The sequence below is a fragment of the Haliotis cracherodii genome, unplaced genomic scaffold (genome assembly GCF_022045235.1).
Source record: "Haliotis cracherodii isolate W230 unplaced genomic scaffold, xgHalCrac1.p SCAF_6, whole genome shotgun sequence".
NCBI classification, from domain to species: domain Eukaryota; kingdom Metazoa; phylum Mollusca; class Gastropoda; order Lepetellida; family Haliotidae; genus Haliotis; species Haliotis cracherodii.
The window spans coordinates 52,593,261-52,620,753 of record NW_027266319.1 but is presented as its reverse complement, the minus strand read 5'-3'; the positions used below and the strand labels follow the sequence as shown (position 1 = coordinate 52,620,753).

Genomic DNA, 27,493 nt, shown 5'->3' with positions numbered 1-27,493 from the left:
CTGGAATCTTGGTAAGTTTGATTCCATTACCCATAGTTATAATGGAGCTGCTATCTGCCAGGTGGGTGCCTAAAGTCAAACCCTAGAAGTGCCTAGTACTACTAAGGGGACATAGGAAATCTGCACCTAGTGGTGAAGATGCTTTAGTTGCTATGAATCCCTTGGATCTCGCAAAACTGGTCCAAACTCTTCCATTTATTGCCACATGATATTTTGTAGATCTGTGAAGCACTAGCTGAATATCCTCTACTGGTGAGGTTAAATGTCATATGTTCCATATACAAAGTTAGTAGACATTTTTCACCTTGAAAGTAAAGGTTCAAGAGCAAGGACACTTATGTCCCTGTTGCATCCTGTGTGTGTGTGTGTGTTATGTGTGTGTGTGTGTTATGTGTGTGTGATGGTGTGTGTGATGGTGTGTTGTGTGTGTGTTGGTGTGTGATGGTGTGTGTGTTGTGTGTTGTGTGTGTGTTGTGTGTGCGTGCGTGTTATGTGTGTGTGTGCATGTGTTGTGAGCGTGTGTTGTGTGTGTGTGTATGTGTTGGTGTGTGTGTGTGTTGTGTGTGCGTGCGTGTTGTGTGTGTGTTTGTTGTGTGTGAGTGTTGTGCGTGTGTTGTGTGTGCGTGTGTGTTGTGCATGCGTGTGTTGTGTGTGGATGTGTTGTGTGTGCATCTGTGTTGTGTGTGTGTGTTGTGTGTGTCTGTGTTGTGTGTGTTGTGTGTTTGTGCGTGTTGTGTGTGTGTGCGTGTGTTGTGTGTGCGTGTGTGTTCTGTGTTGTGTGTGTTTGTGTTGTGTGTGTGTTGTGTGTTTGTGCGTGTGTTGTGTGTGCGTGTGTGTTCTGTGTGTGTGTGCTTGTGTTGTGTGTGTGCATGTGTTGTGTTGTGTGTGTGTGTGTTGTGTATTGTGTGTGTGTGTTGTGTGTTGTGATCCAGTGACTGACGCCCTATCACCAAGTCATAAGCCTAATCACTCAATCCATTAAGTTGCCTTTTATTACCAGCTTGGGATCTAATCTAACTTGGATATCCCCATGCGCTCACAGTGCACATGCCCAAGCATTAATGTCGGTACCTGATGTGGTGCTGGATGACTTGGATGCTGAAGTGACGGAATGTCTCTGCTGACATGAACGGCTTCCTGTCCGTCAACACCTGCAGCTGACACAACAACGCCTGCAACAACAAGGACCATAGCTAAACAAGCAGTAGAGCTGGGGACATTGAGGCAGAGTGTAGGACTTACTTCGTTAATTTACCGACATGTCACTAGGCACATGTTTCTGTTTAATGGTAATAGTTTTTGACAGATAAAATGTAGCTAGGACCAGGAATTTACTGGCTGATCTGACTGGCAGCTGGAAAGTGTATAGGTGTCATGGCTGACCTGACTAGCAGCTGGACAGTGTGTAGGTGTCATGGCTGACCTGACTAGCAGCTGGACAGTGTGAAGGTGTCATGGCTGACCTGACTAGCAGCTGGACAGTGTGTAGGTGTCATGGCTGACCTGACTAGCAGCTGGACAGTGTGAAGGTGTCATGGCTGACCTGACTAGCAGCTGGACAGTGTGTAGGTGTCATGGCTGACCTGACTAGCAGCTGGACAGTGTGAAGGTGTCATGGCTGACCTGACTAGCAGCTGGACAGTGTGTAGGTGTCATGGCTGACCTGACTGGCAGCTGGACAGTGTGTAGGTGTCATGGCTGACCTGACTAGCAGCTGGAAAGTGTATAGGTGTCATGGCTGACCTGACTGGCAGCTGGAAAGTGTATAGGTGTCATGGCTGACCTTACTAGCAGCTGGAAAGTGTGAAGGTGTCATGGCTGACCTGACTGGCAGCTGGACAGTGTTTAGGTGTTACTGCTGACCTAACTGGCAGCTGGACAGTGTATAGGTGTCATGGCTGACCTGACTGGCAGCTGGACAGTGTATAGGTGTCGTGGCTGACCTGACTGGCAGCTGGACAGTGTATAGGTGTTATGGCTGACCTGACTATGGCAATGGGACAGTGTATAGGTATTATGGCTGACCTGACTATGGTAATGGGACAGTGTATAGGTGTTATGGCTGACCTAACTAGCAGCTGGACAGTGTATAGGTGTCGTGGCTGACCTGACTATAGCAATGGGACAGTGTGTAGGTATTATGGCTGACCTGACTATGGCAATGGGACAGTGTATAGGTGTCGTGGCTGACCTGACTATGGCAATGGGACAGTGTATAGGTGTCATGGCTGACCTGACTATGGCAATGGGATAGCAGGTGTATGTCGGCAGCAGTCAACCAGTCCGCGGCGTCGACACACTGTATCAAGGCAGTGGTGATCTGGCACAGGTGAGGTAGGTACTGAAATAAGTGGAAATGTCACTGTTTGCTCTTGGGTTTGCTTCATATAAATACAACTAATAAACTATGTTAACTGTAGATTAGACTTAACCAAATCATGCACCAACCTGGAGTTAGCACTACACTCAGTAATATTCCAGCTATATGATGCAACTTCTCAAGTCTGGGCCCTGTGTCACAAAACAATGATAGGAGTATCACTGTTGCAAGTCTATGTTAAAGTATTGTAAATTTTACAATAAATTATATATTTATAATACTCATCCTGTCTCACTGTTCATCCATGATAAAAAGAAACAACCATGACAAGGACTGTAAAAATTGAAGAGGAAAAAATGGAAAAAGAGAAAACCAAATGGATTCCCTTAGTGAAAGCATGTAACCAAACTGTGGTGATCAGAAAGAGAATGAATTGAGTGGGGGAATCACATCTTCAGCGCATGTAGGTCAATCAGGGTGAAACGCGTGACCATGGTGATGCTATGTGCGTTCAGTTGAATTGTTTTTTAGAAGCTGGAAACCTTTGTTTAGCCATGTTTCCACTTAGGATTGAAAGAAGAAATAGAAATACATAGTGTGAGATAGAATAAGTTTAAAAATTAGGAGTTACAATCGTACAAGCGCTACGATCGATTTGTGGAACGGGGCCCAGGCCCAGACAATCAGTTATTGATACTGTCAGGGTATGAAGACACACTATCAAGTCACTGGGTCTGACCACTTGATCCTTTTCTAGTTACAACCAGCATAGGTTGCTGGAGACCAACTCTAACCTGGGATTGCAAAGGGCCCTTTTATGAAGGAACCATTTATACGCAGCAGACAATGTGACTGTGATGTTGCTTAAAAACAGCCCTAGTTTTACCTGAAGCACTTACATACGAACCCTCCTCTAATTTGATAAGAGTTGTGTGGTGAAATGGGGTTTAACGTTGCGTTCAAGATTTCACTCATAAAGTGACATGAATGCAAATGTGTGTGTGTAGCTGCTTGTACTAGTCCGGACTTATGTCGGTAACACAGTGATGGCCTTTTGAGATGTCTTACTGCAGTTTTAACATGGATACCCCACTCAGACACACTGTATTGAGTCCGAGCAGACTATTCCTTGTTTTATCCCTTTAATGAATCAAGCAGGGGTCGGGAAAATTTAAAATCCAAATCGAACATTTGCATTTAGGTGTTCCCTCATTATTGCGCGTTTCTGTTATAGCGTGCGTTAAAGCATAGCTCCCAAAATTTACTAACATTTTTAATAAACTCAGGTTTTCCAATGACACAATGTTTTCCCCCATCTCAGAAAACATTATCAGCTGATCACCGCGATCACGTAACACTGAAATACAAGTCAACAAATCCGAACTGAAGCATTCTGAATAAAAATTATTTCCCACCAGACTGTGAACTCGGCACCCCAAAAAAGAAGGCAAGCACCTAAACCAAGTAAATCTTTAAAAAAGATTCAATCAAGTACCACCTTTCGTTGTCTTCAGTTTTAGGGGACTAGACAGTGGAGACAGCCCATCACTATACAGGACGTTACCTTGAGCACAACCGGGATGACTTTGCGCGAGTACCTGACCTTGCCAACCTTCTCCAGATTTGGAATCATGGCCAGATGGTGGTCCTCCACCTTGCCGTCCGTCACCTACAACAGACATGTGAGGGACGTGAAGTCATTGAGGCTCTGTATTACAATAACACATTTCACATTCATGCATCACCTGAAGTCTGGAGCCAACAAGTAAACTATAGTGTACACATCATTATTAAGGCCAGGCTTTTTTTAGTTTTAGGATTACGGATTTTTCAGCCCATAGTCCAGGGTTGGAGGAGGGAAAAAAAAAGCCAGATGCATTTTTTTTAATGCAGAATGCCTCTGGCATACTTTATGAACATATTCTTTGCTCAAAAGACCATCATTTGTGACGATAAAGCCACTTGTAACAATAAAAATTCTACCACTTACAACACGGACAATTGTCAAGGGAGGCTATTCATGTTCTGCTTCAAGATCAACAAAGATCAATTATGTACCTCTTTACTAGTTTACAACGGTAAATTCATATGATTTTGACTAAAAGGTGTTGATAACAAATAAAATAACTGACTACGCGGCTATCGGTGGGAGAAAAAAATGGAAATCTGATTATTTTTTAAAAATTAATTCAAATATTAGAGTCGGGGGGGCCGTAATCCAAAAAATATAAAATGCCTGGCCTAAGAAAGTATGGATGCTTACACACAGATGTCAACACCAACTTGAGGCAAAGGAATATCTGGGATATGTGGGGTCTAAATTAAAAACCTAATTGTCATCACCATTATCATGATTGTATGTTTTTTTAATAGAAAAAACGTCTTTCGCATTGCATTTTATCACTCAAACTCTTCAAAATCAATATACACATCACATGCTCTTTGACAACAATTCTTATATAACTTATTTTCTTGTGTTTAGTGCACACTTTTTTAAAAACATACTGCTGTGTAGATGGGGTTGCACATAATACACGCCGACAATGAGTATTGATTATATTTGCCAACACAAACATATTACTGTCAGCACATAACATGCATAACATTGGAAATTTATTTCAAATTTCACAATTTTGTAATCTCCTGTTCATTCACCAGAAGCGATACAATATAGTTTTTGACTGCACCCTACATATGAAAGAGAAATATTTCTCACACCTTGTACCAAAGAATGAGGGGTGCAAATTATAGTCTACTGAGTGAGTGAGTGAGTTGGGTTTAACGCCGCTTTGAACAGTAATTCCAGTTATATCACGGCATGTCAGCTTAATGTGGGAGGAAAGCCTGAAGTGATGCAGGTCTCAGACGTTTACCACTTCGGTGAAACTCACGAGCCCGGGTATGGTGCTGACAAACCTAGAAACATAATAGGGGCAAACCCGGATTCGAACCCACAATCATAGGTTTCTGGCGTGTCCAAGGGACGCAACTCTGCGCAGCATATATAGTCTACTGAGCACTATACACAAGAAAATTTGGTACCGGTATTTCATCTTTTGGTTCGATTATAATTTGAAGCTTCTGTCAAAGATGTATCAATCCACATCTCTGTTAAAGGGCAACAATCATGACCCTTGCAACTAAGAATTAATTTTCATGTATACTACCTCAATTCAACAGCTATGCATGTCTATAGATAGCATTTACCTACATGGGCTAGTACAGTCACAACCAGCCAGGTACACCCACAAACACGATGTCTGTTGAGACGAGGTTTACTTCTCAATCTCATTAAAATCAGACGTTAGTTCTCGCTGTCACTAAACAAAGATCTGAGGACATCCCATTACGGGTCACGTCAGAACGACCTTTCATCTGACCTATCAAAACGTCGCTTATCAGATCATGAAAGTGACAGTCGGAATGTGTTTTCTAATCATGCAACCTCGAGAACGTTAACATGGGGTATTCCGAATGACAGTTACAGTCAGTTCGACTGATTCCGTCAAAATTCTCAAAAATGTCTTGCTACTGTGCGATAAACATTTGAACAGAGGAGGAGTCAAAGTACATGGGAAGCACTGCCATACAATCTCAACCATATATTGTACATTTCGGAATGTTTGTTTTAATCGAGAACTGTGACAACATAGTTTTCAAGCGTAGTCTGAAATGGAAGTCACCAGGTTGAAACGAGTGCCGTAGGGCTCGAGAAACTGCTTTCTGATTGGCTGATGTCGACTTCTTGTTAGTCATTTCAGTGGTCACTTCGAAGTTCGCGAAAGGTCGTTCTGACGTGACCCGTAATGGGATGTCCCCAGATCTTTGTTTAGCGGCAGCGATAACCAAGACCTGATTTTAATGAGATTGTTTACTTCTCAGAGGGGCAAGTACAAGATGGAGGCTGTTGCCAGAGACTACATGACGTACAATTGTACAACTAATCATACTGGCGATGAATCAATTATTGGTTCTGAATTTGTGTCTGCAAACAGCGTGATTACCTTGCATTGACGTTAAACCCACTGATTAATAGGAAGTGCACTGTTGTCATGGTAATGTGCAAAATATGGGTAGACAGCGATGGTATCTTGTGTGAAACCATGTTTACATGTTTGATTTATAACATTACATTTAAATACTAACAAAAAATTAAAATTAAACATTCTGAATAAAAATTCAAACCATGTTTCCTAATAGCCTATTACATAATCTTGCAACAAAAGAGGTCAAAACAAAAGATTACCCAAAATTCGGAATCTCCACTCTCAGAGGACGCCATGAAGGACTGTTGCCATGGTGACATGACAGTGGGGTCCTGAGCAGGAAGTCCTTTGAGGATTGTGGGACTGAGGAAGTCGGTACTGCTGGGAGTCGAGCGTCGCCGGGACCGAGTCACTCTGAGCGCCTGGGAGGATATCTCAATGACATGGTATCCCAGCTGGAACACACAGTAACCATCAGTCAACATAACAGTCACAACATCAAAGCTTTTTGACTGGAAAATCCAAACGTTTATTGCTTATTTTCTATCAGAACATTAAATAACAATAATAATGAACATTTATCATAATGGATGCAACATATAGATGCCATACACCAATCTGATCAACTTGATATCACAATCCAATAAATATGCAAATGATGTCACTTAGCAGGAACTACTTTTAAACTTCCTTTAAACATCGATGCATTGTCTGCTTCATCAGTTTAGTATTGTCTGATCCTACGAATCAGTTTAGATAGGGGATTCCCGATGTATGGGTTTTCTGTAGACAAACGTGGCTGTAAGTCATTTGGCACTATATGATAATGGGGCAATTCACTCACACATTGTATTCATACGCAGTTTTCAAAGATACATCATTGAGTAAAAACACATCTTAATCATGGATTATTTGGAGAATGAGATTCTATGAAAAAGAGATCATTACCCTTGTCTGTTTAGATATTATACATATCATATGTTAAGACAAAAGTTTGTATGCAGGCTCTTAGCGACAATTATGATACAGAAACTTTCTCGACTAATAATCACTATTTATCAGCTTCCATACACTTGTGCATGTTCAAAGCGTTACATTAGCACCCTGGTTAATGGATCAGTGTGTACTTGAATTTCGGTCTCAACTCCCTCGGGAGTATACAACACACGCTGCCTATGTGGTGCTAGAAGGTTAACAGTTACATTACCATCTCATCCAACAGGGTACCTATTAGCTCTTGATTGAACAGAACAGAGGCATAATCCGAACAAGTCTATGTGACCAACTTTGCTAAACTTCACCTCACTTGTTAGAACAGTTGGTAGTAAAGCAAGGACATTCTCGATTATCCATCTTCCCAAGGCAAGAGAGTTAACTGACTATAAAAGTCCAGTTTCCACCCTTGCCGAACTAGGCTGGTATTATGGAGTTACATTTTGGCTGGACTACAGGTCTATGCATAGTCCAATCAAAAGCACGCACCGAAATCGAAATCCGGTTCGTAAACTGTCGTGCAGATTTCAGTCGATTGTAGGATTTGCAAAGCATGTGCACCGCCAACTCGTTGTCAACAGATATTCTCCAAATCTTTTCATGTTTTTAATCAAGGTGCTCACGTGATTTGATGCATTTTGCAATGTAAGACCCGTTTTATCACAATATAGATCTTGATTATTGATCAGATCGTCCTGACCGGGAGCCACCAATTTGTGTGAACCAAACTCAATTGATACAAGAGGTGGAATCTGATTGGTCCATAGGAGAGGCTTAGAAGGGATATAACTATTATTAGCCACTGGTGGTGCTACGATCGAGCCCAGTTATTCCAGCCTAGTTCGGCAAGGGTGGAAACTGGACTTTTAAAGTCAGTTAACTCTCTTGCCTCGGGAAGATGCGATTATCCAGTGTATTTTATCTCTATTCTATTATGATCAATATCCTGGACCCATTTGTCACCACAGCTTCATCTCTCTAATCGTTACAGCAGTGGGGTAGCCTAGTGGTCAAAGTGTTCTCTCACGCCGAAGACCCGGGTTCGATTCCCCACGTATTTAGCCCATTTCTGGTGTCCCCCTGCCATGATATTGCTGGAATATTGCTACAAGCCATGTAAAACCATACTCACTCACTCACATTATCACTGAATAAGCACAGAACTTGTCTCACTCATGCGCTTGAAATAAGCACACTAAATAATATGCCTCTTCTGAAAGTAAATTTGGCATCGATCCACATTCAAAATTGCAGCTTCATCTGAATGAGAACTTAATGTATTTAAATGAATCACAAGATTGTTAGAGAAATGATGTTTTAGCTTGAAAAGATGTTTTCCTCAGTACTAAGACCTTAAAATAAATCTAAAAGACGTATTGTAGTGATATTGCAGCTTGTTTAAATCATGCTTGTTTAAAGTGTAATTTGATTGGGTGTCTCTTTTTGGCAATCTGTTTTTCAAACCGGCCTCCAAAAGATGCCGAATGGGTCCTGGGTATAATAGACTGGGACATGATGCCCTGAATAATCAAGGATACAATAAAGCCTGTAGAACAAATGTCATAAACAAGCACCACAGTTACCTGGGCGGTATCGTTCTTCCCCCAGACCCACACTGTGTTCTCCGTATCCATGGCAATGTTAAACTCTCCTCCAGACTTTACACACACAATATTGTGGTCGTTAATCTTCGTCAACATTCTTGGAATTTTCTGAAAAAAATGACACAAGAACATGATCTCTCTGTCCAACAATCATTTATACAATCTCTAACCATCCTTCTTCATGGCTAGATGAAGGAAGGAATGACACTAGATGCCTGATATTATACACAGTGATGTGCATAGCATGAATCAAATGTCCTCAAACAAACTGACAATATTGCTTGAGAACTCTTATGCATACAATCAGGAAATAGTACTTCACAATTAAATTTCAAACCAAATCTAATTCGCTATTTATATACATATTGACATAAACTCATGACATGCATTTAGCATTAAACAGATCACATTGTTGGTGAATTGTTACAGCCCCTCTTAGTAGTAAAGAACACCCGATTCTTTGAAATAACTATAGTTAATCTGGCATGGCATGACACATATATATATTTGTAACCTTGCACTAAAGCACTCAAATTAAAATAGGAGGTATCTACTCTACAGTGGGACTGCATCAAATTACAAAATGAAAAAAGTTTATCTCCCAACTGAACTGTGCTCCATAGCTTGAACCTACACTGAACTGTGCTCCATAGCTTGAACCTACACTGAACTGTGCCCCATTGCTTGAACCTATACTGAACTTTGTGCCCCATTGCTTGAACCTACACTGAACTGTGTGCCCCATTGCTTGAACCTACACTGAACTGTGCCCCATTGCTTGAACCTATACTGAACTGTGTGCCCCATTGCTTGAACCTATACTGAACTGTGCCCCATTGCTTGAACCTATACTGAACTGTGTGCCCCATTGCTTGAACCTATACTGAAATGTGTCCCACTGCTTGAACCTACACTGAACTGTGCCCCATTGCTTGAACCTACACTGAACTGTGCCCCATTGCATGAACCTATACTGAACTGTGTGCCCCATTGCTTGAACCTAAACTGAACTGTGCCCCATTGCTGAACCTATACTGAACTGTGCCCCATTGCTTGAACCTACACTGAACTGTGCCCCATTGCTTGAACCTATACTGAACTGTGCCCCATTGCTTGAACCTATACTGAACTGTGCCCCATTGCTTGAACCTATACTGAACTGTGCCCCATTGCTTGAACCTATACTGAACTGTGCCCCATTGCTTGAACCTAAACTGAACTGTGCCCCATTGCTTGAACCTACACTGAACTGTGCCCCATTGCTTGAACCTATACTGAACTGTGCCCCATTGCTTGAACCTATACTGAACTGTGCCCCATTGCTTGAACCTATACTGAACTGTGCCCCATTGCTTGAGCCTATACTGAACTGTGCCCCATTGCTTGAACCTATACTGAACTGTGCCCCATTGCTTGAACCTATACTGAACTGTGCCCCATTGCTTGAACCTACACTGAACTGTGCCCCATTGCTTGAACCTATACTGAACTGTGCCCCATTGCTTGAACCTATACTGAACTGTGCCCCATTGCTTGAACCTATACTGAACTGTGCCCCATTGCTTGAACCTACACTGAACTGTGCCCCATTGCTTGAACCTATACTGAACTGTGCCCCATTGCTTGAACCTATACTGAACTGTGCCCCATTGCTTGAACCTATACTGAACTGTGCCCCATTGCTTGAACCTACACTGAACTGTGCCCCATTGCTTGAACCTACACTGAACTGTGTGCCCCATGCACTCACCTCATCCTGTTTGCTGCCGATGCCAAGCTGTCCATCCATGTTCCTTCCGAACACGTAGATTTCCCCCTCGCTTGTCTGCAGGATGGTATGGAGGCTGCCACAAGTCACCTGCAGACAACCATAGTCACTACACTCAACAGGATACCGCTCAGTCCATCATCCACTGTACTACATAACAGGATACCTCTCAGTCCATAGTCAACACACTCAACAGGATACCGCTCAGTCCATAGTCAACACACTCAACAGGATACCGCTCAGTCCATAGTCAATACACTCAACAGGATACCTCTCAGTCCATCATCCACTATACTACATAACAGGATACCTCTCAGTCCATCATCCACTGTACTACATAACAGAATACCGCTCAGTCCATCATCCACTGTACGATATAACAGGATACCTCTCAGTCCATCAACCACTGTACTACATAACAGGATACCTCTCAGTCCATCATCCACTATACTACATAACAGGATACCGCTCAGTCCATCATCCACTATACTACATAACAGGATACCTCTCAGTCCATCATCCACTGTACAACATAACAGGATACCTCTCAGTCCATCATCCACTGTACTACATAACAGGATACCGCTCAGTCCATCATCCACTGTACTACATAACAGGATACCGCTCAGTCCATCATCCACTGTACTACATAACAGGATACCGCTCAGTCCATCATCCACTGTACAACATAACAGGATACCTCTCAGTCCATCATCCACTGTACTACATATGAGGTTTGGGTGTTCATCCAAAGTTGAATCTCAGGGTATTAAACTGAACTTGTTACCTTAACTTGAACTCAATTAAATTTTTATAAAGGGCACAGTAATGGCCATCAACAGACTTTGTAATATGGCTGCTTCAGAAAACATTCAGTTGTCATTAATGGTGTAAAGATGCACATGACATTTACATGTGACAAACAAATAGGTCAGGACATAAACTTACTTGGAGATTTGAATCAGGTGAGCTAAAACTTGACAGACTACTAACCTGTGTAATCTTCCCATTGACATAAGCGGAGTCTACAATGCTGGGACTTAGATAGCTCTCCACAGGGTCACTAAGATGCTGACCCAGTTGTCTGGCTCTACGCACAAGCTGCGCGGAGTACCGAAGGCTGTGAGGATGACATCCCCAGGAGTACACACGGTTGCTACTGGTTACGGCAATCTGCAAATATACTTACCACTGAATTATCTACATCGAGTAATTCCAGCTGTATCACAGCAGTATTCCAGCTGTATCACACCCGTATCACAGCCGTATTCCAGCTGTATCACAGCCATATTACAGCTGTATCACAGCAGTATTCCAGCTGTATCACAGCCATATCACAGCAGTATTCCAGCTGTATCACACCCGTATCACAGCCATATTCCAGCTGTATCACGGCAGTATTCCAGCTGTATCACAACAGCATTCCAGTTGTATCACAGCAGTATTCCAGCTGTATCAGAGCTGTATCACAGCCTTATGGCATGGGGGCAATCGGGTAGCCTAGTGGTTAAAGCGTTCGCTCGTCATGCCGAAGACCCGGGTTCAATTCCCGACATGGGTACAATGTGTGAAGCCCATTTGCGGTGTCCCCCGCCGTGATATTGCCGGAATATTGCTAAACGTGGCGTAAAACCATACTCACTCACTCTCATGGCATGACAGATTAACTATAATAATATGAATCAATCAGGTGGTCCTTAACTTCTTTTGAGCAGTATATAACTGGTATTGATTACATTTTCTGACAAGATATTATCTGTCAACAAAACTTCAGATCATAACTAGCATCTCACGGAATGGAAGTATTTGGTGGCGATGATGGAGACGGGTTCTGGCAGGAGCGAGATCCGGGTGGGGCAGGACTTCTTGCTGTTGTCCCCCTGGCCCAGCTGGCCAAAGTAACCACACCCAAACGAGTACACGGCACCCTGCAGCAGTAATGTATTGCCTCAAGTAATAAGTCCATGTAATAATGTACCATTCCATTCAACACACGAGTACTCACTGCACTACGGTACTATTACCTTAGTCAGTGGGTCAGTGTATTACAGACATGACATCAGATTCAGTTGTAACACACACAAACTGATGTCCACTGCTGCCTCACCGTGACATACAAACACAAATAGACAGACAGATGGACAGACAGATAAATAGACAGACAGACGGACAGGCACAGACCCACACACACAACACACACACAACACACACACACACACACACACACACACACACACACACACACACACACACACACACACACACACACACACACACACACACACACGCACATGCCTCACCTTGTCATTGAGCACCAGGCTGTGGCAATACCCCACCGCAATCCTCACCACATCCTTGACCCTCACCACACACACACATGGACGGACGGAAGACCAGGCACATACACACATATTTATACACCCAGGCAGACACCAACACCCATCCACAGAAACCACCACCACACACCACCCACCCGCCCAACAAACACACACCCCCTCCACACACACACACACACACACACACACACACACACACACACACACACACACACACACACAGCCGCCTCACCTTGTCATTGAGCACCAGACTGTGGCAATACCCCGCCGCAATCCTCACCACGTCCTTGCCCCTCAGGCTCTTCACCAGGGTGGGGCTGAGCTGGTCCTCCGGGTCACAGTGCCCGAGCTGGCCATGGACCCCCCAGCCCCAGCTGTACACACTGAATAGAACATACAACAATGTTGGTCTTATGTAGAACTTCATCAACATCTTTTGACAATCATTTATTCCCTGACGATACCTCTTGCAGGAAGGTCTGACTCAACAGAACCCTAAGCTATCTTAGGGTTCTATTGTTCTTGAGACAAACAGACGCCAGCTTTCTTACTATCCCACCATGATTCATAAATTTTGATCTTAACAGAAGTCAAACCACACATAACCCTTATATACCCTCACTTGTGTGTGTAGATGCCATGATGGTCAGAAATGAGAGGGGAGTTAAAATATTCTCAACAATATAATAGCTCAGCCTTTATTATTTGCATTCAGAACTGTCCATGTTTGTTTGATTTGGAGATACCATCAGACCAACCATACACCCCAAGAAGAGTAAATAAATATCTGTACACTGTTAATCGTTGACTAAATTTACTTCATTCATGGACCCAAAAGTAATAGCAGGAACAGTGTTCCCATTAGAAGAGGGCCCATCAATGAAGTCAATAGTGTTGGAAGCAGTCGTCTAAAGTACCACAAGTTGTGTCCCCTAGGTGTGCCAAGATCATGGATTCAAAAGACAGATTCTCGCTGATAATTTCCATGTTTTGTCAGAAGCATACAGGGCATCCTGGGTCCGTAAATGTCAAGAACAGCATCACTCTGGGTTTGCCTTCAACATGGCTGACAAGCTGTGATATACTGTAAACAGGGATTTATTTGCGACCATTTTATTATTGCGAGTTTTGCGAACGAGACTCAGTCGCAAAAATTAAAAACGCAAAAATAAGTATAAATAATTCATACATACTTTATTCATGGCAACACGTCATCAAATGTTGAAATCATCAACCAGAACCACAAGTTACTCAATAAGTTAAAAACACAAATGAATGCAGAATGGTCACACAAAACATCACAAATGACAGTGTAAACAGACCAATTAGTGTCACTGTTACCTCACAGTAATCCTGCCTTCTTCCAACCGCGCTTGATTGCGTCAGTGTCCTTTGCAATTTTGTCCACAATTTTGTTTGCATTCAAACTCAGTAATGACACTGAGTTGAGTCAATTATCGTATTTGATAATTGGTCGCAATCCCACTCGGTAAACTTTCCGGCCAACTCAGATTAACTAACTTTAGAGAGATGCTGTCTATTGTTTAGTAATCGAGAGGTCATTTCAACATGGCAACTCGCAAAAATATCTCGTCGCAGTATTGTCCTTGGTGTGGTATTCGCAATATTTTAACGGCGCAGAAATAAAGCTGTTTACAGTAACAACAGTAGAACAAGGATATAACGAACACGGATATAGCGAACAAACAGATACAACGAACTGTTAAAAAATCCACAATTTATCTCCTACAACATATCATATAAAATTTACATATAACGACTTCTCTACAGCGAACTAACAGATACAGCGAACTAATATCTGATCACTGACAAGCCCATCTATCACTAATTAGTGACGTGTATAGCGAATATATGTGTATGGAATTTGACATTCCCAAATCATTATTAAGTACCCTTATGAAGAAGAGAGAATCCATTCTTGAATCCTGCGACTCGACTGACTTGACATTTTGTACATGTATTTGATAACAATTTTCGGAAAATGTTATGAATTTAATGTTATTAAATGAATGTTATAAATTGTTATCAATTGAATGATCACTGCTAATACAAATCAATGCTGCAATTATGTGTTTTGTGTGTTTGTCTTATCCAAGATGGTGGACGTTTCCGAGCGAAGATGTGTATAACGAACAACGGATATAACGAACTGATTTCTCTGGTTCTCTGGTTCGTTATATCCTTGTTCTACTGTATATCATCCAAGACTGGCTTCCACAGGAGATATTGCTCGGGTGAGATTAAGCGATATCTTCTAGAAGATATCTCTACAGTGAAACTACAGTACAATGCTTTGCAGTGTCAAACCAAATTTTCACTCACACATGTGTCACCACTTACTCGCTGTTCTCTGTGAGAGCTAGACTGTGGTACTGTCCACACTCAATGCTGACGACCATCTCGGGCAGCAGGGACTCGATCAGCATGGGGCGGGTGTAGCTGTGTCGCGTCCCCACCCCTACCTGGCCGTACTGAGACCGTCCCCACCCATACACCTGCAACACACATCGTCAAGGTTACACAAAAATCATATTTTCACCATCCAAAAATATGATCTGCTACAGAGCTGCCATCTTCTGAACATGTTAATGCTACAAATGCTAGTCTGATGGGAAATGTTACCAGTCCTTTCAGAACTTTACTAGTGAGTGAGTGAGTGAGTGAGTTTGGTTTAATGCCGCTTTTAACAGTATTCCAGTTATATCACGGCGTGTCAGCTTAATGTGGGAGGAAAGTCCGAAGTGATGCAGGTCTCAGGTGTTTACCACTTTGGTGAAACCCACGTGCATGGGTATTGTGCTGACAAACCTAGAAACATAATCGGGCCAAACCGGGATTCGAACCCACAATCATAGGTTTCTGGCATGCCCAAGGGCCGCAACTCTGCACAGCAAGTCTCAGACTAGTGGACATACATGTATTTGAATCAAAATCAACACAATGAATGGTAAGGACAAAATATTAACAATTGTAGCCTATCATTTAACACTTTATAGATTGTATATCACTGGACATAGGATGGCTTTTGAAGACCAAAATAGGATGATCAATATTAAGGCTGGGGTGATTCCAAATTTATTACCTGGGTACCTGGCACCCTATTACCCGGCCCTCTCTGGGCACCCGACACCCTATTACCCGGCCCTCCCCGGGTACCCGACACCCTATTACCCGGCCCTCCCTGGGTACCCGACACCCTATTACCCGGCCCTCCCTGGGTACCCGACACCCTATTACCTGGCCCTTCCTGAGTACCTGACACCCTATTACCCGACCCTCCCTGGGTACCCGACACCCTATTACCCGTCCCTCCGCGGGTACGTGCTATTACTCTCAAGAGTTGGGTACAAAATGTCCGAATTGGAATTGTTTTACCGCAGCCCAGGCGTTAGCATTTGTGGTATATTTGACATTCTGAAGCTCTATAGAAATTATACAAAGAATGCCATGATCGTCCTGGACATTAAGCATTAAAGATGTACCCCTTGCTGTGTGATGACGAGCGTGTGTTCCCCCCCACACGCCACGGACAGCACCCGCATCTGTAGCATGTGCAGTGTTTCCACCCGAGCCGGCGCTGCGAGGCTGTTCTCCGTCACCAGGTCACCGTGACCCAACCTGGGTCAACAAAAAACACATGTGAACCGCCATAGTCATGTGCTCTCTGCATGTATACTAGAGTAGTCTCCCCTTACTAAAGGAGGGGGGCACGGGTGGCCAAGTCGTCTAAGGCGCCGCGATTCGCTGTGCAGAGTTGCGTCCCTTGGGCACGCCAGAAACCGATTATGTTTCTAGGTTTGTCAGCACCATACCCGTGCTCGTGGGTTTCACCGATGTGGTAAACGTCTGAGACCTGCATCACTTCGGGCTTTCCTCCCTTTCACTTACTAAAGTACCATGACACTACATGGTTGGTGTACACCTGTCGGCTGTTGCTGTATGTTCAAGCAATATCACGTCAGATTGTAAATAAGTCTGTGGCAGACAAACCTGTGGTTGATATTATAAGCAATGATCCCATACCATCGGGCTATGAGGTCACACAATTAACAATGTCACTAGTTTTAGTTTGTTTGTTGGTTAACAGTGAGTGATAATGCATATTCGCCATTCTTAGCAATAGTCCAGGAATTTCATCGGAGTCCTGGCAAATCCTGTTTCAACACACTTATAGTGAGTGAGTATGGTTTTACGCTGCTTTTAGCAGTATTCCAGCAATATCATGGCGGGGGACACCAGAAATAGGCTTCACACACTGTACCCATGAGGGGAACTGAACCCAGGTCTTCGGCGTGATGAGCGAATGCTTAAACCACTAGTCTACCCGACCGCCCCTTTGTTGCTTAACACCATACACAGCAATATGTTAGCCACAAGACAGCAGCCTGTAAATAATCACGTCCAATCCACAATCCAGTGAATGATATTGTGAACAATGATGCACACCGCTGGGGTACGATGATAAACAACAAACCAAAGCCACTGACTACCTCATCAAGCCTACCTCTTACGACCAAACCTGTGAAGAAAAGGTCTTCAGCAACCCATGCTTGCCATAAAAGGTGACTTTTGTCATAAGACGTGACTTATGGGATCAGGGTCAGGCTCCCTGACTTGGTTGATGCATGTCATTGTATCCAAATTGCTTGGATTGATGCTCATGATATCAATCACTGGATTGTCTGGTCCATGCTCGATTGTTTACAGACAGCTGTCATATAGCTCAAATGCAGCGTTAAACAACAAACGAAACAACAAACAAAATCTTACGACTGGCATAAGCTTTGAGGAACCTATTCCAACCCAGAATCCACATGGACCAAGTATGACCATCCTATCAAATATGGTCACCTCTCCCGTCAAGCAACGTTTGAGACGCACAACAACTGATGCTGCTGACCTGCCGTTGTTGGTGAGCCCCCAGACGTAGAGGTCGCTGTTCCTGATGATGGCGGTGTGATGGCTGCCACAGCCGATGACGGTGGGCTGCAGGGCCAGCTTCCGAGACATCTCCACGACGGGTTGTTTCTTCTCCTACACAGACAGATGTGATGGGTGATGTCCCCACTGAACCAACACTACAGTTCACAGCAGAGCTGTGCTGGTGATCCGTCATATTGATGACTGACTGGTTACCAGTACTGGTACAATGGTCAACATGGTCAATTGATGAATAAAAGGCACTTTATTAAACATAACAACTTAGTTTTTTTTAAGGTAATGCAGGATCAAGAGGTAGAAAGAAATGCTACAAAGAATAAGATAAAAATCTATAAAAAATAATCATCTTCTAAATGCCTATCAAAGACTTCATAATTGATTGTGGTTAAAAAGTAAATTTGAAATATATTTGAACTATTTAACCACTTATCAAATCTTCGTATAATTATACATAAGCACTCTTATTATTTAATATACAGCTGACTTTGGTTAAGCGGCAACTCAAGTTACGGAGCTGTAAGTATCTACGTGTATGGTTTGACACTTATTGGACAAGACAAGAGAGTGTATTCTTCGATCACTGACAACTATTACAGTAATACATAGCCACAAAGTGAAATTAAAACATGCATACATAGTATTTGTACATGTATAAAAAAGGGTTCAATAATTTTTTTATAAAATAAATAAGACAGAAATTGTAACAATAAACACACTCACTCACACGCTCACTCATTCCCTCACTCACTCACTCACACTCTCTCACTCACTCTCACTCACTTACACTCTCACTCACACTCTCACTCACCCACTCACACTCTTTCACTCACAATCTCTCACTCACTCAATCACACTCTCTCACTCACTCAATCACACTCTCTCACTCACTCAATCACACTCTCTCACTCACTCTCACTCACTTACACTCTCTCACTCACACTCTCACTCACCAACTCACACTCTCTCACTCACAATCTCTCACACACTCACTCTCACTCACTCACTCACTCACTCTCACTCACTCACTCTCACTCACTTACACTCTCTCACTCACGCTCTCACTCACCCACTCACACTCTTTCACTCACAATCTCTCACACACTCACTCTCACTCACTCACTCTCTCACTCACAATCTCTCACACACTCACTCTCACTCACTCACTCTCTCACTCACACTCACTCGTGCTCCACTCACTCACTCACTCACTCCCAGATTCATCAGCTATAACTAAATGTTGGTACTGCACACTGTCGCACCCTCAGCTCCTCCAGTTGAGTGTTGATGTCTGCCAACATGTCCGCCAGGTCGAGCTGCACGCTGTCAGCATCTCGCTTCTTGTTGAGGTGCAGGACGACGGAGATGAAGAAGTCCATCAGTTGACACAGGTTGGAGGTCCCCATGTCCTGTGGGAGGAAAGCAGCAACAGTTACTGATGTCTTCTACAGACGCAATCCGTCAGAAATAGTCAAGACACAATCACAGCCAGCACGGAGATTATTAAGTCGCACTGAATTTTATTCCTTCATGGATAGATTTTGTACACAAACATTTTGGTGGGAAAAATATAAGATAAAATAAAAGTTCAGATCTTTATTAGGTTTTTAGAAAGTCATTTGAATATATTGCCATTTGTGTTGCTTTAATGAAGCCAGTCTTATCAGTCTAATAGTTTAACATACTGTACATAAAATGTTTTTTCTGTAAAAATTAAAGTTTGCAATCAGCAGAATAACATAATGTTTCAAGTGCTTTTCAGATTTTATTTCTTGTCTACAAGTTTTTAGGGTTGTCAGATCTGGACAACAATTTCCATAAAAGGTATTGCCTTACAGATGTTCAAAAATAGATGTTATCTCATATAAATCTATACAGTAGTCGTCCAAACTTCTTGAACATTCTGTAGAGGTACAATTGTTTGAGGATCTAAGACTTCCTACACTTTTGAACCAATAATTTCAGGCTTAATTTGTTGAAATAACTTTGTGATGACCTACCCCTGAAAAGTCAAGGACATCACTCGTGAAGGAGGTCAAGGAAGAGATGCTGGTTGTCCTAGGAACAAATACGTAAAGATTCAGTTGTTATGGGCACCAACAATGGTAACTAATGCAGGTGTACCTACCTCCTCCTGGAGTACTGGTGTCTGTTGAGGGGCGGTCGGGTAGCCAGAAACCATGGTAACACACATGTGTACCTACCTCCTCCTGGAGTATTGGTGTCTGTTGAGGATGCCCCTCATCACAGGTCTGATGGGGTCAAAGACCTCCAGTAACCATGGTAACACCAGTGTACCTACCTCCTCTTGGTGTATTGGTGTCTGTTGAGGATGCCCCTCATCACAGGTCGGGAGGGGTCAAAGACCTCTAGTAACCATGGTAACACATGTGTACCTACCTCCTCCTGGAGTACTGGTGTCTGTTGAGGATGCCCCTCATCACAGGTCGGGAGGGGTCGAAGACCTCTAGAAACCATGGTAACACACGTGTACCTACCTCCTCCTGGAGTATTGGTGTCTGTTGAGGATGCCCTCATCACAGGTCGGGAGGGGTCAAAGACCTCCAGAAACCATGGTAACACACGTGTACCTACCTCCTCCTGGAGTATTGGTGTCTGTTGAGGATGCCCTCATCACAGGTCGGGAGGGGTCAAAGACCTCCAGAAACCATGGTAACACCAGTGTACCTACCTCCTCCTGGAGTACTTGTGTCTGTTGAGGATGCCCCTCATCACAGGTCGGGAGGGGTCAAAGACCTCTAGAAACCATGGTAACACATGTGTACCTACCTCCTCCTGGAGTATTGGTGTCTGTTGAGGATGCCCCTCATCACAGGTCGGGAGGGGTCAAAGACCTCCAGAAACCATGGTAACACACATGTGTACCTACCTCCTCCTGGAGTATTGGTGTCTGTTGAGGATGCCCTCATCACAGGTCGAGAGGGGTCAAAGACCTCCAGAAACCATGGTAACACACATGTACCTACCTCCTCCTGGAGTATTGGTGTCTGTTGAGGATGCCCTCATCACAGGTCGGGAGGGGTCGAAGACCTCTAGTAACCATGGTAACATGTGTGTACCTACCTCCTCCTGGAGTACTGATGTCTGTTGAGGATGCCCCTCATCACAGGTCGGGAGGGGTCGAAGACCTCGGCCAGTGAGACCAGCAGCTCCTCTTCCAGCAGACCCAGCTGGTTCTCCATGAGACCCACGTTCTGTATGGCCAGCTGGGGCTTGGTCAGGAGGAGGCGCACGAGGTCGTCCGCACTGATACACTGCAGCAGCGACCCTGGAACACAAGGTGTGAGCAGGACATTAAAGTTAAAAACACTTATACTGTGGCAAAGCCATTCATATCATAAAAATAGTGTCGTGGAACTGTAGCTCACCTGGGTATGTAGTCAACAGTTAAAAATGTCAACAAAGATAGCTACCTTACAAAAGTTGCTGTCTGTGGCCATATTGAAAATTGGATTCAAATCTTTTGAACAAACTGGGGTGTCATCACTGGTGCATCAAGCATGTTGAGTTTCATTGGTTAAGTGATTTCTGGGTAGTTGATGTTTACAGTGCAAGGAATTGCATTTTGAGAGCATTTAAGAACATGGTCCAAAGGTCCAAAAAAGGTCAAAATTTGAAATATCACAAAAAATGGAATATATGTATTTTGTACCCTTACTAACTACACATGTACAAAATTTCATTACATTTTGGCCAAAAATAGCTTTTCAATATGGCTGCCATTGAACCAATGAATGGGGTGTCATTGACAGGGAGAAGTATGTGAGCTTTCAGCTTCATTGTTCCTGTGGTTTCTGAGGGGTGGTCGGGTAGCCTTGTGGTTAAACCATTTGCTCGTCATACCGAAGACCTGAGTTCGATTCCCGACATGGGTACAATGTGTGAAGCCCATTTCTGGTGTCCCCCACCGATATATTGCTGGAATATTGCTAAAAGCATGTGTAAAACCATACTCAAACACTCACTCACTCACTGTGGTTTCTGAGAAGATGTTAAATATGGATGAGTGATGACAGAAGACGGACAAACATGCCATGACATCAGCTCCCAAGTTTAGTATTTTATTTATTACTTGATTTATAAGTTTTTCGAAATATTTGTTGTCTGTGAATAGGCAGACATCTACATGATCCACATCATAAGCCACTTGAGTTTAACAGAATGATACTACAAACACATTAAAAGTATGCACGTATTGATTTAATACCAAACAAAAGACTTCCTTTAGAATTCAAGGGGCCCTTCCACAAAGCTATCCCAGCGCCAATCTCATTGAAATCAGATCTTAGTTCTCGCTATCGCTAAACAAAGATCTGTGGGCATCCCATTACGGGTCACATCATAACAACCTTTCATCCAACCAATCAAGCGTTGCTTACCAGATCATGAAAGTGACAGACAGAATGTGTTTTCATGAAACCTCGAAATATTTAACAGAGGTATTCTGAACGGTAGTTATGGGTTTTATGACTATATCCATACAATCTAGGCCATCTATAAGCCATTCCGGAATGTTCTTCTTATCAGTTTTAAAATATTTAATCGAGAATATGTCAAAATATGTTTCGAAGCGTAGTCGCCAGTTTGAAACTAGTGTCGTAAAGCTCGAGAAAGCTGCCTTCTGATTGGATAATGTCGATTTCTTGTCAGTCATTTCATTGATCGGTTAAAGGTCGTTCTGACATGGGATGTCCTCAGATCTTTTTTTAGCGGTAGCGAAAACTAAGATCTGATTTTAATGAGATTGCCCTAGCGCTAAGGTTATCGTGACTTGCATATTCTAAAATAGACTTACAACTGTCGTTGCGCTACGATCACCTTGTGGAACGGGATCCTGCATCACAAAATTTTGTTGCAATATCCACCGGTGAAACAATGCCATGTGACGTCAGCCTAGCAACAGGGTTGCTGGGGTCATCGAGTGGGCCTATCATTGATCTATCATCTCATCACCTCCACACACAATGTCTTTGAAAAAGCCTGGGATGTTAGGAGTTTTCAATATTTGTCAGTGAAACTTGTTCCCCCAGTACATAAGCATGCGCTTTGGAATGACACAATGTGCAATACAGCTGTATGTTTAAACAGATGATCTTTTCACGGGCAAGTAATAAATGACTTTATTATATACAGACAGATCTTAGAATGTTCCATTCTGGGTCAATCTCATTGATGAGATGTGTTCAAATCTTCATACAGAGAGGTACATATACCATATCGGGGGTAATAGATCTGATAGTAATGAGGTTGGTTCTGGACTATATTCTATTAACCGAACCTGCACCCTACACTTCTAATGATGGCGTCATCACCTTGTCCAGCCTGCAGTAGATGAGCACTGAATCCCCGGGTAACGAGATCGGACAGGAGGTGGGTGGGGACGTTGAACTGACTCCGCGACGACAGTAGCTCCAGCGCCTCCACCACCAGACCACGTGCCTGCAACATGGGGATATGACATGTATGAATTTTACATGAACAGGTATATTTACCATAATCAACAATGACAAAAGAAATCCTAACTCTACCAAAACTTTTGCAGGATTAACAGAGATAATCTGGGATCTGTCCATCATGGAGGACACACGGTTGAGCATAATTTAAGAGAAAATAATATGTCCATAATAAATCAGTCCTCCCAAAATAGGGCAGGTAGATTATCTATTATTATTTTCATAATTTCTTTCTCTGTGAAAAGGCTACTTGCAGTTTGTCATCTTGCTTCAAATGCCAGTTATTTGTTATCATATTGATTTGTTTGTTTGTTTAATGCCACACTCGGCAATATTCCAGCTACATGACGGTGGTCTGTAAATAATCGGGTCTGGACCAGACAATCCAGTGATTGACATCATGAGCATCAAATTACGTAATTGGGATACGATGAAATGCATCAACCAAGTCAGTAAGTCTGACCATCCCATCCCATTAGTCGCTTCTTACGACAAGTCTCCTTTTACAGTAAGCATGGGTTGGTGAAGACCTATTCTACCCCGGATCTTCACGGGTGTTATCATATTGAAGATAATGGTTTAACTATAGCAAACACATTTATGCCCGAGGCATGAAATACAGAAAATGTTTAATGCAACTTGAGAATAACAAGAACAAAGGTTTTGTTTCTTGAGAAAGGTTTGTATGGTAAGTGGAAGAACAACTTATTTTGGGGGGTTCTATCGTGGCCATGTTGGCGGAAAAGTACATATAAAAGTTTACAATGGTCATATCATTCCGATATCACTGTCTGTAATTTTGACCTTCACCTTGGCAAACTCCAGCAGTAGTTCATGAAGAGAGAAGTCTGACAGAAGGCGTAGAGCTTTCATCTCGTCAAAAGAGAAGCTCCCAAACAGGAACTCCTTGAACGTCTCGTCCATCCCTGAAGATCGGTCAGCATCGTGGGACAGGAAGTACACACAGCAGTGGAGCGCCATGTCTGCCAGCTGCTTCCTCTCTATCGTGCTCAGCTCCACCTGGTGGTTGTTCAGGACTTGACGCAGCACTGATGTCACTTCCTGTAGACGACCATGGCGGGCTAGGTTCCCGACTCGCTTCACATGAGAACACTGTTAAAAGAGAGATATTAGGGCTGGACAAGTCCACTGCTGTTGGTCTCCAGAGAGTCAAGAGTCCAGTAAAATGTGCGATTGGCTATTGTTTCATCGGAGCCGTGGCAAATCCTATTTAAACACACTTATAGTGAGTGAGTATGGTTTTATGCCGCTTTTAGCAGTATTCCAGCAATATCACGGCTGGGGACACCAAAAATAGGTTTCACACATTTTACCCATGTCAGGAATCGAACCCGGGTCTTCGGCATGACGAGCGAACGCTTTCACCACCAGGCTACCCAACCGCTCCTAAACACTTATAAAACGATCTGATCATGTATAGCCTCCACTGAACTTGACTGAAGCTTTATCTTTATTCAAACAATATAAAAGAAGGAATGCGAACATTAGCAAGTTGTTGTGTAACCAAGAAGTTTTATTGTTATTGTCAACAATATCTCACATGGGAAGGGAACATACACAGCAGTTCTCTCCGTCTGTAGGTCAATGGTGACAACAAAATGATGTGAGTTAGTGTGTGTGGTGTGCCGCAGGGGTGAAAATATAATTAATTTAAATTGGCCTAATGAAATCTCTAAATTTGTTGACAGCATGCAAATCTAAAGGAAACATGGTGATACCATCCAGTTTTCAATGAGCATACAGACCTTGGAGAGTTGGTAAAGACGAACAGATCTGGAGAACTCTCCTGCTCGGAGGAGGTAATCTGCTGCCACCTCAAACAGAGCTGTAAGGTCAAGGCCGATGCTGATTCCGAGGCTCTCAGCATACGCAGCGTCCGTATGCTGTATTGCCAGGCCGAGGAACAGACGCTCTGGAGAGATCCTGACAAGGGAGGTAATCTTGTAACATTATATTGTTATGTAGCATTTGTCTCCACAGGAGCTAAACGTAGGTGACTCTGACTTTACATCATTCTGGTTACACTGATGTTACACCGATGTTACACCTAAGTTAAACTGGCTTTACAATGGTTTAACACCATGTACCATTCTTACACTGGCTTAACAATTTTCTTGTTAAACTGATGTAACACTGATGTTACACTGATGTTACACCTAAGTTAAACTGGCTTGAGACTGCTGATACACAGGCTACAACAAACACGGGAATGGTGCTGATACACAGGCTACAACAGACACGGGAATGGTGCTGATACACAGGGTACAACAGACACATGGGAGTGGTGCTGATACACAGGCTACAACAGACACGGGAATGGTGCTGATACACAGGCTACAACAGACACATGGGAGTGGTGCTGATACACAGGCTACAACAAACACGGGAATGGTGCAGATACACAGGCTACAACAGACACATGGGAGTGGTGCTGATACACAGGCTACAACAGACACATGGGGGTGGTGCAGATACACAGGCTACAACAGACACAGGGGGTGGTGCTGATACACAGGCTACAACAGACACATGGGGGTGGTGCTGATACACAGTCTACAACAGACACATGGGAGTGGTGCAGATACACAGGCTACAACAGACACATGGGAGTGGTGCTGATACACAGGCTACAACAGACACATGGGAGTGGTGCAGATACACAGGCTACAACAGACACATGGGGGTGTTGCTGATACACGGGCTACAACAGACACATGGGAGTGTTGCTGATACACAGGCTACAACAGACACATGGGAGTGGTGCAGATACACAGGCTACAACAGACACATGGGAGTGGTGCTGATACACAGGCTACAACAGACACATGGGAGTGTTGCTGATACACTGGCTACAACAGACACATGGGAGTGGTGCAGATACACTGGCTACAACAGACACATGGGAGTGGTGCAGATACACTGGCTACAACAGACACATGGGAGTGTTGCTGATACACAGGCTACAACAGACACATGGGGGTGGTGCAGATACACAGGCTACAACAGACACATGGGAGTGGTGCAGATACACTGGCTACAACAGACACATGGGAGTGGTGCTGATACACAGGCTACAACAGACACATGGGAGTGGTGCAGATACACTGGCTACAACAGACACATGGGAGTGTTGCTGATACACAGGCTACAACAGACACATGGGAGTGTTGCTGATACACAGGCTACAACAGACACATGGGGGTGGTGCTGATACACTGGCTACAACAGACACATGGGAGTGGTGCAGATACACTGGCTACAACAGACACATGGGGGTGGTGCTGATACACAGGCTACAACAGACACATGGGGGTGGTGCTGATACACAGGCTACAACAGACACATGGGGGTGGTGCTGATACACGGGCTACAACAGACACATGGGGGTGGTGCTGATACACAGGCTACAACAGACACATGGGGGTGGTGCTGATACACAGGCTACAACAGACACATGGGGGTGGTGCTGATACACGGGCTACAACAGACACATGGGGGTGGTGCTGATACACTGGCTACAACAGACACATGGGAGTGGTGCTGATACACAGGCTACAACAGACACATGGGAGTGTTGCTGATACACGGGCTACAACAGACACATGGGAGTGGTGCCAGCACTAACCTGGGTCGACATTCATAAATTCCTCGGTTTGTTATGACAATGCATCCATCTAAAACGGTGTGGGAGGTGACTGGAATAGCTTGAATGTTTGTTGGAATACTTGTTGGCTGTTCCATGTATTCCCCTTCTTGCACTGATCGAAGTCTTTCCTCCTCGCGTTTCTCGTGCCAATAAAACGGGAAACACTTCTTCTGAACTCCAAGCAAGGTCTCGTCTTGTGGCAGGTCAAATTGCTGAACTATGGATTCTTTGTTGAAATCCTACAAAAGTTCAAAATATCACAGTAATACTTGTCCCTGTCAGTGCTAACAACATCTGCAACAGTTTTACTACTAATACCATTTACATAACCTTGAAATAAGATAGAATTTGTTTGTTGCCTTGCTTGTTGTTTAATTCAGCAGTAT

At 43.5% G+C, this 27,493-nt stretch overlaps 1 protein-coding gene across 1 annotated transcript in view; it reads right to left on the bottom strand.

Moving 5' to 3' along the window:
• Positions 1-27,493, bottom strand: part of LOC139445466 (uncharacterized) — a 54,337-nt gene that overhangs the window by 7,751 nt on the left and 19,093 nt on the right. The window contains exons 10-28 of the mRNA XM_071226611.1: positions 27,087-27,346; positions 25,207-25,384; positions 24,251-24,553; positions 23,300-23,426; positions 21,051-21,255; positions 19,967-20,024; positions 19,229-19,375; positions 17,929-18,062; positions 16,511-16,646; positions 15,369-15,523; positions 13,240-13,390; positions 12,465-12,599; positions 11,665-11,844; positions 10,654-10,761; positions 8,883-9,011; positions 6,567-6,761; positions 3,885-3,989; positions 2,234-2,341; positions 1,072-1,172 (exon numbers count right to left, since the gene is read on the bottom strand). Coding sequence (XP_071082712.1) covers positions 1,072-1,172; positions 2,234-2,341; positions 3,885-3,989; positions 6,567-6,761; positions 8,883-9,011; positions 10,654-10,761; positions 11,665-11,844; positions 12,465-12,599; positions 13,240-13,390; positions 15,369-15,523; positions 16,511-16,646; positions 17,929-18,062; positions 19,229-19,375; positions 19,967-20,024; positions 21,051-21,255; positions 23,300-23,426; positions 24,251-24,553; positions 25,207-25,384; positions 27,087-27,346 — 2,915 coding nt within the window. The remainder of the gene's footprint in view (positions 1-1,071; positions 1,173-2,233; positions 2,342-3,884; positions 3,990-6,566; positions 6,762-8,882; positions 9,012-10,653; positions 10,762-11,664; positions 11,845-12,464; positions 12,600-13,239; positions 13,391-15,368; positions 15,524-16,510; positions 16,647-17,928; positions 18,063-19,228; positions 19,376-19,966; positions 20,025-21,050; positions 21,256-23,299; positions 23,427-24,250; positions 24,554-25,206; positions 25,385-27,086; positions 27,347-27,493) is intronic.